Source organism: Octodon degus, unplaced genomic scaffold (genome assembly GCF_000260255.1).
Source record: "Octodon degus isolate 3935 unplaced genomic scaffold, OctDeg1.0 scaffold00031, whole genome shotgun sequence".
Lineage (NCBI taxonomy): Eukaryota > Metazoa > Chordata > Mammalia > Rodentia > Octodontidae > Octodon > Octodon degus.
Genome location: NW_004524607.1, coordinates 17,350,243 through 17,368,975, shown reverse-complemented (window position 1 = coordinate 17,368,975; position 18,733 = coordinate 17,350,243). Strand labels below are relative to the sequence as shown.

The following is an 18,733-nucleotide window of genomic DNA, read 5'->3' as shown; positions in this document are numbered from 1 at the left end:
AATACAATAGTTTAATTTTAAAAACTTTTATTTTTACCCTCTGAGCTTAAAGAGGAAAAAAAAAAAGCAAAAATAACAAGAACACAGACAAAAACAGAGCGACATAGAACAAGAAAAATATGGAACGCTTCATGAATTTGCATGTCTTCCTTGCTCAGGGACCATGCTAGTCTTCTCTGTATCGCTGCAGTTTTAGTATACATGCTGCCAAAGTGAGCACTTAAAAATAATTTTAGTGAGCTACAGTTCAATCAGGATTTCAGGATTAGTGCTTTCTAAAGTACTTTTAGCTTTCTTTCTTTTTTTTTTTTCTTTTTTTCTTTTTTCTTTTTTTTTTGCTCCGAATGCCTTCAGGGCAGATTTGGCTGGCTTGAGTTGTGGGGCTTGAACCCCGCCACCTGAGCCTGACTGCTTTGTTGAAGCAGCCACTTAAAGAAAGAACTGAGCTACGGGGCAGGCCCTTAGCTTTCTTAGTAGCACTGTAGCTGTACATGCTTGAGAGCAAGTCTCCAGAATTACCCTTTCCTACATCTTCCACAGTCATTCCTAGGGTGTGTGTGTGTGTGTGTGTGTGTGTGTGTGTGTTTAATCCTGGAGGCTTTTAAAAAATGATTTTTCTCATACTAGAGTATTTCCAAAATGTCTATGAAAATTTACATCAAGAATGTCACCCAGAAACCCACAACCCAAAGATAACACTGCCTCCCTGTCATCTTTCATATATCATTGTCAGGCTGTAGTCAGTGCTTCATCATCTTGATGACTCCGCAGGATGCCATTCTTCATCATAAGTTATTGATCCAGGCCTGTTGTTGGATGTAGACTGGTGCCAGGACTTCGCTGCTAAAGTACTGCAGTGGGCACCAATGCGGGTAAAACTTTGCCCAGGTCCATGATGTTTACTGAAATTAAGTCCCCAGAAGGGAGCCATGGGTCAAGGGTAGGTGCCTTTCAAAGCATATTTGCTCCTGCAAAATGCCCTCCAGGAAATACTCCTCAAATTATGCTGTAATCTGTATTGTGTGAGAGTGTACCTTTCCCTTAACTCCTGCCAGCCAAGTAGATCTTTACAAGACTTCCTTTCCCATAGCCCATAATGTATATGTGTTTGCAGTAGTGAAAGAAAGAAAGAAAGAAAGAAAGAAAGAAAGAAAGAAAGAAAGAAAGAAAAGAAAAGAAAGCCAGCCAGCCAACAAGCAAACAAGTGTAGAATACAGACATTGTCCAGAACATTCAAGATTTCAGCCTCATGGATATGGACAGAGTGATTACAGCTCTTTGACCCCTCAGACCTGGTTTCATCTGTTCTTATTTCTCTCAGCCTTGATTTTATACTTCTGTGTATTTGTGTTTGCCTAAACTTGAGCCCCTTTCTGGCTTATCATGTTAGTGACTGAGTTCTGGTTAGAACAGCTGTTTCAGATCCTTGTGGATAAAAGTTAGGCATGTATATAAATGAGAGAAAGTGTTGAAAAATATTGTTGAATGTGTTCCCAAATTAGGGTGCAAAATAGCCGAGTGCCACACAGAAATCTGAAGGATCCTTCACAGCCCACTAGAGCTGTGTGAGGTTTGGTGAGAACAGAGGGATCGAGATGCCCTCTAGTTTGTTTCTTGAATTGTTTTTATTTATATGGTGCTTTTGAGGTTTGAAGTCCCTATACACTAGCAATTCCTTTGACTCTAAAATTCTCAATGACTGGAAGACAGATTCAGAATTTTCACTTAGACTCTACCTTCTGGAATATTCTCTTCTTTTGTGTGCTAAAGCGTTACTTTTTTAATAGTGTTAAACCAAAAGAAACAAATTGATAGATTCCATTTCATTTGGATATGTTGGATCTAAGTTAAAATTCCACCCTGTCTACCTCTGTTGTATAAATTAACCTTTTGTAGATATACTCTTAATGGTTTTTCTCTTAATTTTTGTATTATGGGAATGTGCATTTTTAGTATGTGTTAATCTGAGACAACAAATGAAACAAAATTAATGAAACCAAGAACATTCAAATTCCAGTTCTTAAAACCATTTTTTTTTTTTTAAGTCTCATTCCTGTCTTAAGCAGCTGGACCTTTTCAAAGTCCAGCTGAATCCTGGAAAGACGTAGAAGTGTTAATAACCTGTCATAAATGTGGGAAGGATCATCTGAGTAGGCACACTGTCTAGAACAGACGCACAGAGGGTGATGGTGCGGGTAAGAACATATGGGCAGCTGTCCTAAATTTCTTCTTTATTTTTTTTTGTGGCACAAATCCTGGGTTAAACCCAGGACCTCATGCATAATAACCAAAGTACTCTACTACTTAGCTACACCTTCAGCCCTCAGGTAGCCTCCCTGAGCACAGAGCTGGACTGTGTGAGTCAGGAGGAATGAGGGGGTACAGGAGATAGTCCTGTCACCTTCACATGCCTGCCAGATAGGGTACCTGGGACTTAAGATAATAAATAGAGTAATCCATTTGTGGCCACAAAAACTCACAATCATAATACCTAGTACCTAAGTGCTGTAATTTATATACATATGACTGACTTTTGGCCTAGGGTGTGTAGCTGCATGGTAGAGCACTTGCTAACATGTGCCAGACCCTGAGTTTGAGTCTCAGCCCTGGGAAAAGAAGAGCTAATCTTAAGTAACCAAACAGTATATTTTCTGAGAGCCTAAGCTTCATCTTTTATTTGATTAGACTAAGATACAGGTCATCAGCCATGTCTGACGGTACACTTAAGTGTGTAAACACACTCTCAACATGGAAATGTTTAAATTGCTCCTGCTAAAAGTCTTAGTCCAACTCTTGGTCTCTGAGAATTTTCAGCTAACCAATCCATTCCTATATAGCCTAGATTTTTATTTGTACTTGATGATGTTGTGTTCCTCTATTTGACCTTGTGCTTCAGTTTTCTCACCTATAAATAAGGATAACGACAGTACCTACAGGTTTGCTGTGAGGATTAAATGTGCTAAGACAGGAAGGCCCTCACAGTAGTGTCTGGCACGTCATGGGTGTGCAGTGAGCGTTGCTGTCTAGAGAGCAGCATGTGTTTACTAGACTGCCACGACCATGAAAACACTGATTTCCATGTTCTGTTCCCTGCTAGCCTGAGTAACCAGAGGTGGAACTGGATAAATATTTGACAAAAGAGTAGTGTTGAAATTATTGGCACACGTTTTTCTCTTCTCCATGAGCTCTGTGCTCCTTTAGGGTTTTTTAAATCCCCAATTCTGCTGGTGCATAGTATACACCAAAAATATCTGTGGGATGAATACTGAAGATCTGTTCTTACCACCCAGTTTCAACTGCAGTTGTCCCCTGCTCTGTGTTCAGCTAATGAGACTGAGATGGCACAGGTAGTAACAGCTACCCTATTTGAAGTACCTGTTGCTGCTGTGCAGGTCCCAGGCTCCCTGCTGATGTTGAGGCTTCTGCAGCTGCTTTCTCAGGCCCCACAGCTGCACCAGGCACTGTGGTCACTGCTGGGACCCACACTAGAAGGAACGCACAGTGTCGGTGTGCTTCTGGGCCTATAGCTAATCACAGGGCAGCGGTGCCAACGTTGCGCACCTCCAGCCTTTCCTTTCCTCCTCAGCCTGTCCGGGCTCATTGATTGCGGTGTTTTGACCCTGTCCTAGAGAGGGCCTGCTTTTGCCAGTTTGTTTTTTTTGAAGTTTGGTTTGCATTGGTATTGGAAGGAAGAAAGGATTAATTTATTTGCAGATTAAGTTCAGGAAAAGTTTTAAAAATAGTTTGTAAGAAATCTATGGAAAGTTGGACATATGAGGAGTAGATAAAAGCCAAAAGTTATGTATGGTTTTAGAAATTTTGATGCGTTTTATAAGAATCTGAGAGGGGCCGGGGAGATGGCTCAGTGGAATAAGTGCATCCCTGGCAAGTGCAAGGGCCTGAGTTCAATCCCTGGTTCTGCAAAACAAAACAAAACAAAACAAAACAACCAAAATCTGAAAAATATAAGTAAAGCATTGAACTATTTTGGAATTATTCGCAGTTTTTAAGTATATGTTTGATTTTAAGGGTTGCAGTTTCAACAAAGAGCATGAAGACCCGTTTCTGTTCACACTAGAATTATTCCAGATACTACTAGAAGGTGGTGTTCAAAAGGAACTCAGGAGCATAAAAATGTCCTACAAAGCCAGTGTACTTTGATCTGTGAAAGTTCCTGTTACCTGTTCAGTACTTTGGGATTTCTAAACAAATGCAACCCAGTGCATGCGTCTATCTTTGCTGAAAATTCATTGCTTGCTCTTTATACCAGGACACACCTTTTAAAACCAGTAACTAGGCGGGCAAGAACTCCTACGCCATGGCCTCGTGTACTCCTTCAAAGTGCATATCCATTGCCAGCTCTTTCAAACCGAATAAGGAATCAGTTACTGTTCCACCCATAGGCAAATGCAAATGCCAATTATCTGTGTTTATATTTCTAAATAATATTCAAGTAATATTTTAAGTGATGGCATTTCTTATTTTTTTGGATCACCTTGGTATTTTCATACCTTGCCTCCTCGTGTGACTGAGTATTTTTGGAGGACTGGAACTCTTCCCTCATTCTTCTCTGTATTTCTTGGGTTTGGCATGGGACTAGGCTCAACATGAGCAATTAACAAAGGCTATACAAATGTATGTTGTTTCAGAGTCCCATATGTCAGAAGGACTTTATAGAGTTAGTGGAATGAAACTTAAGCATATGTATTCTTTAGTACTTGCCATGAATCAGTCAGTCATTCTGTCTGTCTGTCTCTGTCTCTGTCTGTCTGTCTCTGTCTGTGTCTGTCTGTCTGTCTCTCTCTCTCTCTCTCTCTCTCTCTCTCTTTCTTTCTCTCTCTCTCTCTCTTTGTATTTTAGGGAAGGGTCTACCAGGTGTTCAGGATCTCAGTACTAAATTGGACTCATAGTGATCTGCCTCTTTACAGCCTCCCAAGAGCTAGGCCACCATGCCCAGTCTCAGTTGCTGTCTCAGCATGCCCCAGGGGCAGGGCTGGCATTGCAGGTCTGGGGATCAAACCCCCGGCCCCTGTGCCTGCTTGTAAGTGCTTTAATCCACTGAGCTAATTGGCCGGCCCATCTCCGTATTTCTCTTGTGCTCTCTCTCGCTCCCCCTCTTGCTCTCCCTCTTGCTCTCTCATATCACAGAGAGGAATATTTTCAGATTCAGGTTGAATGTTATTTTTAAAATTTACTCTGAAGTTTGTGTGGTAGTCATCCTGATACTATAGTTTAGAACTGAAAGAATTATGTTTCTATTCTATCAAAAACATATACTTCTACAAACCAAGCATAAAGTGGATACTGCTATTATCATAGTTGGAATTTCAAGAAGTGGTTTTTATTTCAGTCTCATAGATATTATTCTCTATGAAGATCAGAGCACAAAAGTTGCTTGAATTCTGGGGCAAGGTTTCAAAAAATCTCTTGTCTGATGGAGGCCAGTGTATGTGAGACATTAGTCCAATTTAGAAATGCCTTCTTTTAACCAAAGGGTTTCTTGGCATTGCCATAAAATATACTGTGGCATTATAGAATCTTCTAGATTTAAACCCAGTATGATCATTTGTGCTTAAACTACTAGGAAAAGTGTTTTTGAATGAAAAATCTGAAACTTTTGTCAGCGTTTAAAATAAAATTGCAGCTGGCCATGGTGGCAGATGACTAATCCTAGCACGCAGGAGGCTGAGGCAAGAGGATTGCTATGAGTTTAAGGCCAGCCTGGACTACCTAGTGAGTTTTAGGCCAGCATGGATTTACATAGCTAAACTCTTTCTCAAAAAACAGAAAAACAATAAATTTTCCACTTTTGAAGTAGGTTCAGATCATGATTGTTTTCTTCAAGTTACTGCTGTCAAACTTATCATGAAGTAGGAATGCCTATACATGATTCTACTATTTAAAAAGTAACAAAAGTCCTGGATTTTTATGCTAATATAAGTGGCTAGGATAAGTTTAAGACAGTCTTGATAATTTTATTGAAAAGGTACTACTAGTTGCAAAACATTCTTATTCCCTCCGGTGTAGGCCTTTTTGCTTAGCTTTAGTGTGCTTTAGCCTCATAGCAGTTCTTACTTCCTAAATGAGTAGGGAGTAGGAATGTGGAGCTTGTCACTGAACTCTCTTTAAGTAGTGAAACATGGAAAGGTGATTGCCTCTGGTAATATAGTGTCTTTCTGGATGATCACACTCGTTCCTTGGTTGGTTCTTAGGGAGCTCAAGATCTAGTAGGTGCATCGGAAACCCTGAGAACATTGTTCGAGGAGAGACCAGGCTCAGAGGGATTTCACTGTGCTTCCCTGACCACTGGCTCTCAGGTTTAGGCCACACGCTTAGGGCAGGTCACTGTAGGGCCGAGCTTCCTATCTAGCATGACTTTTGGCCTCGTAGGACTTTTTTTTTTTTTTCTTTTTACATATTTGGTACAGGGTCTCACTGTGAAGCTCAGACTCTTAGTGATCCTCCATTTTTCAGCCTCCCCAGCACTGGCATTACAGGTGTGCACCACCACGCCTAGTCTCAGTGGCCAGCTCTGTGCACCCAGGGGCAGGACCAGCATGTCATGTGGTGCTGCGGATCATACCCTGGTCCCTGTGCTTGCCTAAGCAGGTGCTTAGTGCCCTGAGCTATCTTGCCAACCTCCTGAAGGGCCATTTTTGCATAAATAATTTTGTATAAAACAACACCTGGATTATAGTTGAAGAGGGAAAGGGGAAAATGAAGATAAAACAGTGTTTAAGTTATGGTAAATGTTTAATGGAAGAGTTTCCATTGAAGATTTTTGTGGGCTGAAGATTTCCTACAAAATTTTCCCTTTAGAAGGACACAGGACTTTGTCTTGGAAAAGCATTTGCTACACTCTTCCAATTATGGGTGGAAAGACAGCTACTAATCCAGTAAAACCACCTCAAAATGGATGGTTTATCATTTTTGGTTAATGGGTCAAATCAGTTTTACCCTGAAACAGAAGATTGCTGCAGACAGCTGCATGGGAATGTATTTTGCAGACCAAGAGTCTTTCCACCCGTCCTGGGCCAGTGTCCCTGAAGAACAGGATAACCTGCTTCCAAAGACATCTGACTCTTAAGCTGTGCACGGTAGTGCATGCCTGTAATCTCATCACTTGGGAGGCCGAAGCAGGATGATCACTAGGCGTTTGAGGCCAGTCTGGTCTACACAGGAGAGAGACCCTGTCTGAAAGAAAAACATTTAAAAAGACACCTGGCTCTTCTGTGGGAGGCTGGTTAGCCCCAACCAAGGAACCAGTAAACACAGCCAGTTCTGTGGCCATCTCATAGAGTAGAGGACATACAGTTCCCTGAAGCCATGGCAATCAAAGATTTTGCTATTTTTGTTTTTGCTTTTTTAAAAGCTTTATGTAGCTTCAATTTATATACTATGAAATTTACTCATTTTAAGTAACTTTCATCAGCATTTGCTGTCATTCCTTTTTCTTCTCACTCTGGTCCCAGGAAACTATTGATACATATCTATATAGATATATCTATCTATATATCTAACTGTTGATATATGTATCTATATATCTATATATGTAATTTATTTTAATGTATTTGGCACAGGGTGTCACTATGCAACTCAGACTTGTAGTGATCCTCCTGTTTTCAGTCTCCCAGTGCTGGGATCACAGGTGTGCACTCCTATGCCCAGTCTTGGTGGCCAGCTCAGCACACCCTGGGGGCAGAGCAAAGGATGAAACCTGGGTCCTTGTACTTGCCTAAGGAGACACTTAGTCTGCTGGGCTATCTCACTAGCCCAATATATTTTTCTCTATATAGATTTGTATTTTCTGAACATTTCATACAAATGAAATGATGTATGGGGGGGGAGCTCAGTGGGGATGGAACCCAGGGCCTCTCACTTGCTAGGCAAGCACTTTACTATTGAGCTGCATTTGCAGCATAAACATGCTCTTTTGTAACTGGCCTGTTTACTGAGTATAACAGGACTGATTTGCATGATAGCCCCAGAACTTTATTCTTTGGTATGGCCAAATAGCATTCTGTTGTGTGGGCACCCCATGTTTTGTTTTCTGTTTATCAGTTGATAGAAACTTGGATTATGTCCACTAAGGTCCTCTCCTCTTTTTTTCCCCTTACCCCCCCATCTGTCCTTCTCTCTCTGTCCCCCACCCTGTATTAATAGGGATTCAACCCAGGCAGTAGTACACTACATGTTGAGACTTCTTTAAGTTGCTCAGGCTCATCTCAGACTCAAGATACTACAGCCTCAGCCTCCCATGCAGTTGGGATTACAACCACAAACCACTACACTCAGTTGGTGTTTTTTTGAGGAGCTACATTATGACAGGCATGATAGCACATGATTGTAATCCCAGTACTCCAAAGACTCCAAGGCAGTGAGTTCTAGGTTAGCCTGGGCTACATAATGAGACCCCATGAAAAAACACTGGAAGTACGTTGTTGCCCGGTCTCAAAAAGGTAATTTAAATGACCTTGAAAAAGCACTGGATTTGGAAATAAAATGGACCAGAAATGGCATTTCATATCTTGTAAGCCTTGCTAAACCTTAGTAGGTAGATGCTAGAGCCCCACAGCTTTTGTGACTCTCCGATGGAGCTATTACTCGAGCTAATGAAGTATAAGCCAGTGGCCCCATTACCTCATGCTGGATTTTGGTGGCTAATTGGCCCACTGGGCCATTGTGTCTGCAGTGGTGTGTGCAGATGAGTCTGGAGCTGAAGGGACAGAGGATCCACCCTTGAGTGCATAGATCTCGGCATAACACAGACTTGGGAAACTGCTGCTGCTGAGTGTAGGACTCTGGGGCACTGTTCCTAGTGCTGCGGCTATGGTGGAGTTTAATTTGCGTGTAATTTCTACAAGGCACAGAGCAAACAGGTTAAGTAATGTCATGTGAGATAGTGATAAGCACTTTGAAGAAAGAGAAGCCAGGAGTGGGGTGGGGGAAGTGGCCACTGCTGCCTGCTGCCCAGGGAGGAGAAGGGCCAAAAGAAGGTGTTTCTGAGGTTATAAGCTAAGACCAGGTGGGCTGGATATCTAGAACCAGAACCTTCAGGCAGAGCAAGAGCAAAAGAAGTCCTTACTGGGAATGGGTTTGACATGTTCAAAGAACAAACAGCCTAGAGCCCCTCTTGCAAGGTGCAGCAAGGCTACGGCAGAGTGCATAGCACCGACAGCGGGGACATGTTCAGACTTTTGGTGCCTCTTACTTCCTGCTGTGTTGTTAAAAGGACAAAAGTCAAATATGAAAACTGAGGGTGAGCCCATTAAATTATACCAGGAAACTACCTTCCATTGTTTCTCTTCCCTGGCTTAGGTATTTTCCAACATACTTTTTTAATGTTGACAAGGAGTTAGCTTATGGTACTTTCAAAAATGTACTATTGGGCCAGAAAGCTCAGTGGCATAAGCACCTGCCTGGCAAGCACAAGGTCCTGAGTTCAATTCCTGGTACCAAAAATACTAAAAAATTAAAAAATGAAAAAATAAATTTAAAAGGTACCATTGCTGGCTGGGCCTCCCAGCACTTGGGAGACTAAGGCAAAAGGATTGCCTCAAGTTTGAGGCCAACCTGAGCTATATAGTGAGTTCAAGGCCTGCCTGAACTATGACCCACCAAATAGATGAAATATATGGTCATACCAAGTGTTGCTGAAGATGGGGTTAGATAGTGTTTCCATGCAGTGACCATGGGAGTGTAAATTGGTGCATCCCCTTGCCTTCCATTTGGCAGTGCTGTATCTGACAAGACTGAAAAGTCTCCTATGTGCTCTGCCCCACAATTTCAGTTTCCAGGCAAATTATCTACCTGTATTATCTATAAGGAGACATGTAGTTTCTTGCTTCATAGTCAGGAATAGCAAAATTTGCAAACCGTCTACATACCACTCAGCAAGAGGAATGGGTAGATAAAATGCAATATATTTGTATGATGGGTATGTATACCCACCATACAGTACATGTATATGTATACCTCTATATAAAAATAAAAGTATTTCTTTCAAGAATTTGCCTCATGGGATTATAGGAGCTGGAAAGTGTGAGGTTTGTAGGACAGGGTGGAAGGTGATGCTACAGTTAAATTTCTTTCTCAAGGAAGCTTCAGTTTTTTTCTTAATGTCTCTCATCGGATTTGATGACACTCATCTCATTTATTAGGGATAATTTTTTTCTTTTACTGAAGTCAGCTATTGGTAGATGTTCACCATATCTGCAAAATGCCTTCATGCCAATATGTGCTTTTGTGTTGTGCTGACTAACTGGATACTGTAGCCTAGCAACAAGGACATCTAAAACTAACCATCTTGGTAAGATACTCTATAGAAATTAAGAATAAGCACTGCTGGGGCTGGTGAGATGGCTCAGTGGTCTAAAGCACCTACTTAGAACAAGCTTAGCAAAGCACCTGGACCGCGGTTCAATCCCCCAGCACCACATGCCAGCCAGCCCGCCCCCTGGTGGGCTGAGCTGGCCACACACACACACACACACACACACACAAATAAATAAAATTTAAAACAAAAAAGAATAAGCACTGCTTGTGTGTATCCAGATGAACAGGTCTCAGAAGCATAATGTTGAATAAAAAGATGTAAGCGAGATGTATTATAGGATACTATTTACATATTTTTTCTAATGCACAAAGCAAAATTATATATTAATCATAACCCATTATGTCTGGCATAAGAGTATAAAAAGTTAGATTAGGAAGTTAGCAGCTGTCTTTAATTAATAGCTCTCCCTGGAAGGGAGGGGGTGGAATCTGAGACTTGGGTTGGTGTGGTTAAGGCTTCCTGTAGGTTTTTAGTAACTTTCCGCAAAGGGAGTCAGTATGACAGTGTTAACTAGTAGTAATTCCTTGGGGGCTGCAGGTGGCTGTGAATGCCTCGCCTTTTTTGATGGGAAAGAAGAGGGAGAAGAGCCAGAATGAGACTGGGCACGCTCATCGTGGCATGGCTATCGACTGGGTGAGAAACACTTGCTTGCCCAAGCAAGATGGGTCATATGATATCAGAGGGTTAACCATATTCACCAAAAATGACTACAATTATAGGAAAACACCTAAAAAGAAAATGAAAATATTGTACAGTCCCATAATGCCTCACTAAAATAAGTGCTCTAATGTCATGAAAGCGTTGTCATCTCACTTTATTTCAGTTTACTAGAAGGAACTATTGAGGTCTCAAGGCAAGTGAGAAGATTATAGAGAAACTACCTGGGCTAAACTCTTTTTCTTGCTGCCCAGAAAATCTCCAACAAGGTTTCAAAATACAGCTGAGGGGCCGGGGAGATGGCTCAGTGGAATAAGCACTTCCCTGGCAAGCACAGGGGCCTGAGTTCAATCCCTGGTTCTGCCAAGAAAAAAAAAAAAAAATACAGCTGGGTGCAGTGGCCTATGCCTGTAATCCTAGCACTTGGGAAGCAGAGGCAGGAGGGTCACTGTAAGTTCAAGGTCAGTGTGAACCGCACAGTGAGATCTCAAAAAAAAAACTCTCAAAGTTTCAATATCTCATTTGTAAAGTGGGGGTATAACTCCAGTGATAAATCAAATGAGCAAATTTGTATGGCAACTTTCTCTAGATCACTGGTGACGCATCTTGTTTTTCTTTTAAGGCAAAAAAATATTAATACTTATTTTTTTTTCTAAACTAAAACCTCAGTATTCAGGTTTAATTGCAATGTTGGTACTTCATAATAGGTAAGTGGGTTTTGGGTTGTAGTTTGGGGACTCCTCTCTAAAAAGTTCCCCATTGCTGCTCTAGTTGTTCTGTATATGATTTCTTTTATTCTGATGATATTTTGAGGTGAGAGAACTGATATTATTTATTTTTGTTTTATAGAGAGGAAGTAACCAAACCTAGAGATTGCTGTGTAAACAGGAATGTTGACCTATTTGAAGATTGGCTAATATTTTAGAGGTTTTTCTCTTGCAGTGTTTAGTGTCCTACAGTTGCCTCAGTGTCCTAAGTGTTGAAAGCTTTGAAGAGTACATGGCAAGTGCTCCATAGGGCCGGGAGTTTAGCTCAGAGGGAGTGTTTGCCTAACATGCCCAAGGACCTGGGTTCCATCCCCAGCACCAAAAAAAAAAAAAAAAAAAGAGAGAGAGAGAGAGAGAAAGAAAGAAAAGACAGCAACAAAAAACCCAAGTTAAATAGATAAGTGCTCCATAATGTTAGATTTTTCACCTTCAATCCTCATACCCCTTACAAAGTAAAATTATTATTCTCATTTTATAGAGGAAGAGACTAATGCTTAGAGAGAGGGCAATGTAATTTGCTTTCCTAAAAACAAGTGCAACCGCTGCTATTAAAACACTACAGGGGGAGCCGGGGAGATAACTCAGTAGAATAAGTGCTCGCCTGGCAAGTAAGTGCAAGGTCCTCAGTTCAATCCCTGGTACTGCAAAAAAAAAAAAAAAAAAAAAATTACAGATTGGACCAGCGGGATAGCTCAGTGGACTAAGCACCTACTTTGACAAGTGCAGAGTCCAGGCATGGTGATGCATGCCTATAATCCCAGTGTTGGAGAGGCTGAAAACAGGAGGATCACTACGAGTTCAAGCTGCAGGCTCAAACTCAAGCAGTCTCAACAAGCTAAGATCCTGTACCAAATACATAAATGAAAACAAAACAAAAAACTACAGATTGTGGAATACAAAGGCTGCATTGCTTTTTTGTTCCATAGTTTAAAAATAACATGTACTTTAGCTAAAATAACTAGATTAATGGCCAAAAGCCAGTATAGAAATGGATTTTCCACTATTTGAAAGGGCCAAAACTTTTAAAGAAAAACTTTCTGTAGCTAAACTTAAATAAAAAGTGAATTCAGCCATACATGTTGAACTTTTCTGGCTCAGAATTCTCTTCTCTGAGGCTCGTTTTAGTCTTAAGTCTTACTTAAATTTTACTTTTCATCAGAATCATCCTGATAGTGTTTTGTGTTTGGTGTTCATTGCTCTTGGTGTTTTTAAATGTTAGAGTTCATAATATATGAACATTTCAAGAGTTATATCAAGAAATCAAATTATTTTTCTTTGATTTTGATAAGGAATATGCTTAGCAAAGAACAGCTCTAGGCTTCTTTGTATGACTGTGTGTGCCATAGGACAGAGAAAGCTCTGAATTGTTTTCTTTTATTTTTATCATCTAGATACATAAGATTATTATAATTTAAACAAGAGATCACTAAGACCTGTCTTTTAATTAGGTGATGATTTGCTCTTTAAATTAATAGCTTTAAAAAATTATTGAACTCTTCCAGATTACCAATGAGAACGTAAAGTAATAGAGCCATTCTGTAAATAAGTCTGGCAGTTCCTTATGAAGTTAAACATACACCTACTCTGTGACGCAGCATTTGAACTCCTGGGTATTTGTCCTAGAGATATGAAAGCTTATGTTCATACAAAAGCTTGCACATGATTGTTCATATCAGTTTAGTTTGGAATAATGCAAAACTTGACATAATCCAAGTGCTCTTCATTATGTAACTAACAAGCACACCATGACACCTTCATGCTGTGAAATGGAATACTGCTAACAAAAATTGAAAGGAATAAACTGCTGAAGCACCACAAAACTTGGATCCATCTTTAAGGGCATTGTGCTAGGTGAAAAGGCTACCCTTTATAGGTCAGAGGGGAGCCAGGCATGGTGATACATACCTGTAATCCTAGCACTCTGGGAAGCTGAGGAGGAGGGTTACAAATTTAAACCCAGCCTGGACAACTTACTGAAACTCTGTCTCTAGATAAAAAGGGCTAAGAATGTAGCTCAGTGCAACATTCCTGGGTTCAACCCCCTGAACTTGCCAAATAAAAAAAAAAAAAAAAAGGTCAGGTACTGCATAATTCTATTTATATAACATTCTCAGAACAACAGAGTTGAAGATGGGTTTTACCAGTTGGTGGAGGTAGAAAGGAATGACTATACGGGAGCATACAAGGGAGATCTTTGTATTGCTAGAGTAAGTCCTGCATTATAGTTGAGGTGACAAGTGTATGGATGCATACCTGTGATAAAATTTCAAAGAAATAGTGAATACTCCCCCGATTCCCCCCCCCTAAAAAAAATGATACAAGAACTGGTAAAATTGCAGTAAGATCTGTGGATCCATTAATAGTATTGTACCAGTGTCCATTTCCTGATTTGAAAATGTACTGCAGTTGTAGAAGAGATTATTGGAGATGCTGTGAGAAGCTTACCTGGTAACTTGGTGTGATTTACATGACTGTATATGAGTCTTAAACTATTTTAAAATAAGAGCCAAAGGGACTGAGAAGACACAAATAGGAGCTGTGGCTCTAGGTATCTAGTGATTGGGTACTGATTGGGGTTTCACTGTCTTACAGAGGATGAGGGACAGGGTTAGCTGGCTTTGGTAGTGTCCAAGCCTAGGACAGCCACCTGCCCAGGGGATACAGGATATATGGACTTCAGTTAGGCAGGGCATTCACCTTATACGTTTTCTTCTCTCCCTTTTGAGAATACACCAAGATGCTAGCAAAGGAAGTGAAACAACAACAGAATTCTAAATCTGTAGTGCAGAGAGCTGAGAAGGAAACAGTTGACAAAAGGCCTAAAGAAATTTTGGGTACTAGAAAGTGGCCAAAGAGGAGTGGCTGCCTCTCAAGAACCTGAAGAGCCAACAGAAGAGTGCTGGGGAGCACATGCACATGAAAAAAGGGACACAGAGCTGGAGTAGGAGTCAGATATACAAAGTGGTTGCAGCCCAGGCTCCCTGTCCCACTTCAGCCACTGCCAGCAGCAAGCAGCTCCTGCTGCCTGACAGGCAAGAGATGGAAGGATCGCCAGGAGTTAGAGGAAAGCCTTTAACATGAAAGGAGGATAGTAAACAATGAGGAAAAGTAAGTAGATGACATGGGGATCTGGAATAGAGTAAAATACCAACAACTTATATTCAACCATAACAAAATACTGCATTTACAATCTAAGAATTTATACTCAGATATGACAAGATACTGTATGCATAATTCAAGGATATGAGGATACTTTGGTTGTTTCTCTGGCACTGAGAATCAAACCCAGGGCCTTGTGCAAGCACTCTACCCCTGAGCCACACCCAAGCCCTTCTTGCTTTGAGACAGGATCTTGTTAAGTTGCCCAGACTGGGCTTAAACTTGGCAGTCCTTCTGCCTCAGTTTCTTGACTAATTACCATGCCTGTCTCAGGAGATACTTTTCGAATGGAGCTATCAAAAAACTTTAAAACACTCAACCATTAAAAATACATCAAAAGCTTAAGTAGAATTGGGATGTATATAGAGATAATCAAGATAAACAGAAAATGTGAGAGAAAAAGTAAAATAGAGTGTAAATCTGATGTGTAAAATCCTCATCAGAGTTCCAGAAAAAAATGAAGAAATAAGAAAGGAAACAGGAACATTTTCCATGCCAGAAGGGCCTGATTTTCCACCTGGCTATGGTCCACCAAGTGCCCAGTAAAATAAATGGAAGAAACACCCACATTTGTGCAGACCAGTATTCAGTTTTACAAAACAAAAATAGGAGATGGTTTCCAGAAAATAACCTTTAAAAATGGGGAAAGCCACATACAAATAAAAGGACGACTGACTCCTCAGCAGTAAAATTGAATGTTAAAAACAGTGAAGCAGTATCTTTAAAATTCTAAGAAAATATTTCAATCTCTTATATTCTAGTCAGCAAAATAGCAAACAAATGTCAAGGTAAATTCACGGGGATGTAGATTTCTCTTTCACACATCATTTCATAGCTCATTTTTGGAGAATGATCTGCAGCAGAAAGGAATAAAGGAACATGTGGATCCAGCTAATGGGAGCTGTTAACGGTCAACCAGGGAGGGACACGCAAGGACGACAGTGTGGCAGACTGAGGGACAGTCAGACTAGACTGAGTAAGAGGACAGAGAGTCCTTAGAGATTCTGGGAGCAAGAAATGGAATAGATTAGCTGACAGCTTTGTATGTTTGAGAATAGTGTTGATAAGCCTCTGCTAGACCTGACAGGACATGCGGAAGAATTTAAGGTAGACGCAGAAAACTGAGCACAGGGAAGGAGAACGAGACAATTATTAATCCAGGAGAAAGAACAAGGCTTTACCAAAACAGAACAGGTATGTTCAGTACATTCCTTACATTGTAGTGACCAATATTTAGAAAGTCATAATAAACACTATTGATTTACTAGAAAAAAAATGCCAATTACTATTATAGGGTGAGGATCGAGGGTGGGCAAGTGAACTGGTATATTGAGCTAGGTCTTCATATACTGTACTAGAAAACAAATTAAGTCCCAAACTAAGAAATCAAGATATTCAAAAGCATAAATAGAATAACAACTTAGGTATAAGCTTTCTTGGGAATAAGAACAGGGATGGGAAGGGTTGCTACATGGGTCATTTTTCACTGTGAACTTTTTATCATTGTTGCATAAGTAAATCATCATGTGCTCTGCCAATCCTAGTGGAGAACCTTTTTCTTCTGAAGGGTGCATGTATAAAGTATCTGCCTCTTTCAGTGTTAGGTATTTTTTTGTTGTTCTTATCTCTTGATCATTACAGACAGTGCACATTTGGGGAGTAGAGGTGAGACTTCTGTTTGGAGTGATTAAGACTGTTGGAATTGATTGAGACTGCATAGCTCATTGTTCATAGATGGGACAGATACAGTCCACCATGTGTTCTCAGTCATGAGGTCAGCACCATAGAATGATTTGTTTTCTGAACTTCAGGGGCCAGGGAGATGGCTCAGTGAAATAAGCGCTTCCCTGGCAAGCACAAGGGCCTGAGTTCAATCCCCGGTTTGGGGGTTGGGGGGGAGTTGAACTTCAGACCCTGGCAGAGTGTGAAAGCACCTCTTGGAAGTTTCTGTTCACTTAATAGCCAAAACATTGCCCTTAATTATACGTTGAGATAGCTAGGTCACACACACCTATTTCTAAACAGGAGAGTGACATCGTAACAGTCTGCTTACACCCAGGAGTGTGCGTGCCTTGGCCCCTGGGCCCACAGTCCCACGGGGTGTGGTAGGATATGAACATGTGCTGCTGGCTCCATGTAGAGTAGGTTGCCTTTGGGCAACAGAACTGCCAAGGTCACGTTCACCTGCTACCTCTTGTCAGGTGAGGAGATATGTGTAGCTCACGTGATTTTTAAGTAGCTTTTGTGACTGTGTAGACTGTATTGTTTGCATGCACAGGTATCCTAGGCTATACGGTTACAAAATCCGACTATCACTTGGTCTATTGTTTATTAATTTGTTTTCTATATTTGTTTGTCAGAATGTTATGGAACAGTTCAATCCTGGACTACGAAATTTAATAAACCTAGGAAAAAATTATGAAAAGGCTGTTAATGGTAAGTCTTTTGTTTTCTGAATTGATCCATGTAAAGCACACATTAGTCACTCAATAATCATTTCACTTAAGTGCCTAACAAGTTTTAAATTTTCTTTAAATGGTAGAAGTTATCGAAGTTATCTATAATTTAATCTACAGAAGTTTGTATTGAGATAGTACACAATAATATTAATGTATTTAAGTGAGTGAACTGAATGATAGTGGGTTACTGTAAGTGATGTATTTTAACTATCAAATCATGCTTTTTTTGACATGGCTGAGTCTCTTATTTCATTGCTAAAAGACACATTTTCTACTTTTTAAACCAAATTCTTTGTAACATATGTAAGTGTGTCCTTACGACATTTCTATGTTAGTGTCCTATGCACAGGTGTTATTCTTTTACTTACAAAAGGATTTTTTTTTTTTTTTTTGACTAGTTCAGGCTCCCTTAAGGGTGGGTCTGATGCAGCTTCTGGAGGTGGGAATCAAACCGTGGTCCTATGCACCTGACTTTATTTGCCCAAGAAACACTTAAAACAATTGAGCTATCTGGGAAGCCCCCCCATTCTTTTATTTATAAAGAATTTCTTGCTTTTAGACATAGCAATTTTGAAAGTAACATGGGAAATAGTATTTTTATCCTGAATAGTGAAACATCTAGAGATGAGGCTTAGGGTCTCGTTTCAAAATATAGTGTAAGTGCTTCGTGTAAAATAAATTTAAGTCTTAGCACGTGCCTGTCTTTGTGAACCAGAGTTGTTTGCTAGTTTGAAGAGGTTTTCTTTGAGGAAGATAATATATAGCCATACCATTTCCTTACAAAAAGGTGAATGCTATTATAATGCATTAGTTATCACATTAAAATGCTACCGATCACCAAATTCTAACTTGTTTGTCAAGATGATTCTCTCTGTATATGTGTTAGCCCCCAAAAGACTTAGGCTTGTGGTTCACCCTCCACCATGATTCATTCACTAAGACCATCAAGTAACATAAGTAAAACATTTAGTTGCCATCCACTTTAGCTCTGAAGAAGGCTGTCAATCAAGTTTCATATGTTTTGTTTATCTCTTCTTTCCCTCTCTCATCACACCCTACCTTTGTTTGCTCCCTGTTGATAGTTTGAAAAGCCCTTTGACCTTCCATCCCTCAGTACAGATATGACCCGAGACTGGCAGTATGCTGTCTGAGCTCTGGATGACAGGGAGCCTCATTGTAGTTGCTGGAAAAGTAAACTACTTACTTACTTTCTTCTGCATTGCATTGCTGTGCTTTGCTTTTTTATTTTTTATTTATTTATTTATTTTTTTTTTTTGTGGAACTGGGGATTGAACTCAGGCCCTTGTGCTTGCCAGGGAAGCGCTTATTCCACTGAGCCATCTCCCTGGCCCCTG

The 18,733-nt window shown here is 40.4% G+C and overlaps 1 protein-coding gene and 1 non-coding gene across 4 annotated transcripts in view; one reads left to right on the top strand and one right to left on the bottom strand.

The window, feature by feature from the left end:
- Baiap2l1 (BAI1 associated protein 2 like 1) overlaps window positions 1–18,733 on the top strand; it is a 98,341-nt gene that overhangs the window by 6,865 nt on the left and 72,743 nt on the right. For 2 of the 3 annotated variants that reach the window (XM_004629633.2, XM_023713405.1), the window contains exon 2: window positions 17,280–17,355. The exons of the other annotated variant lie outside the window; for it this stretch is intronic. In XM_004629633.2, the coding sequence (XP_004629690.1) occupies window positions 17,280–17,355 (76 nt within the window). The remainder of the gene's footprint in view (window positions 1–17,279; window positions 17,356–18,733) is intronic. 3 annotated transcript variants of the gene reach the window in all.
- On the bottom strand, window positions 114–220 carry LOC111816396. The gene has a single exon (XR_002820800.1). It is a non-coding gene; the product is annotated as a U6 spliceosomal RNA (small nuclear RNA).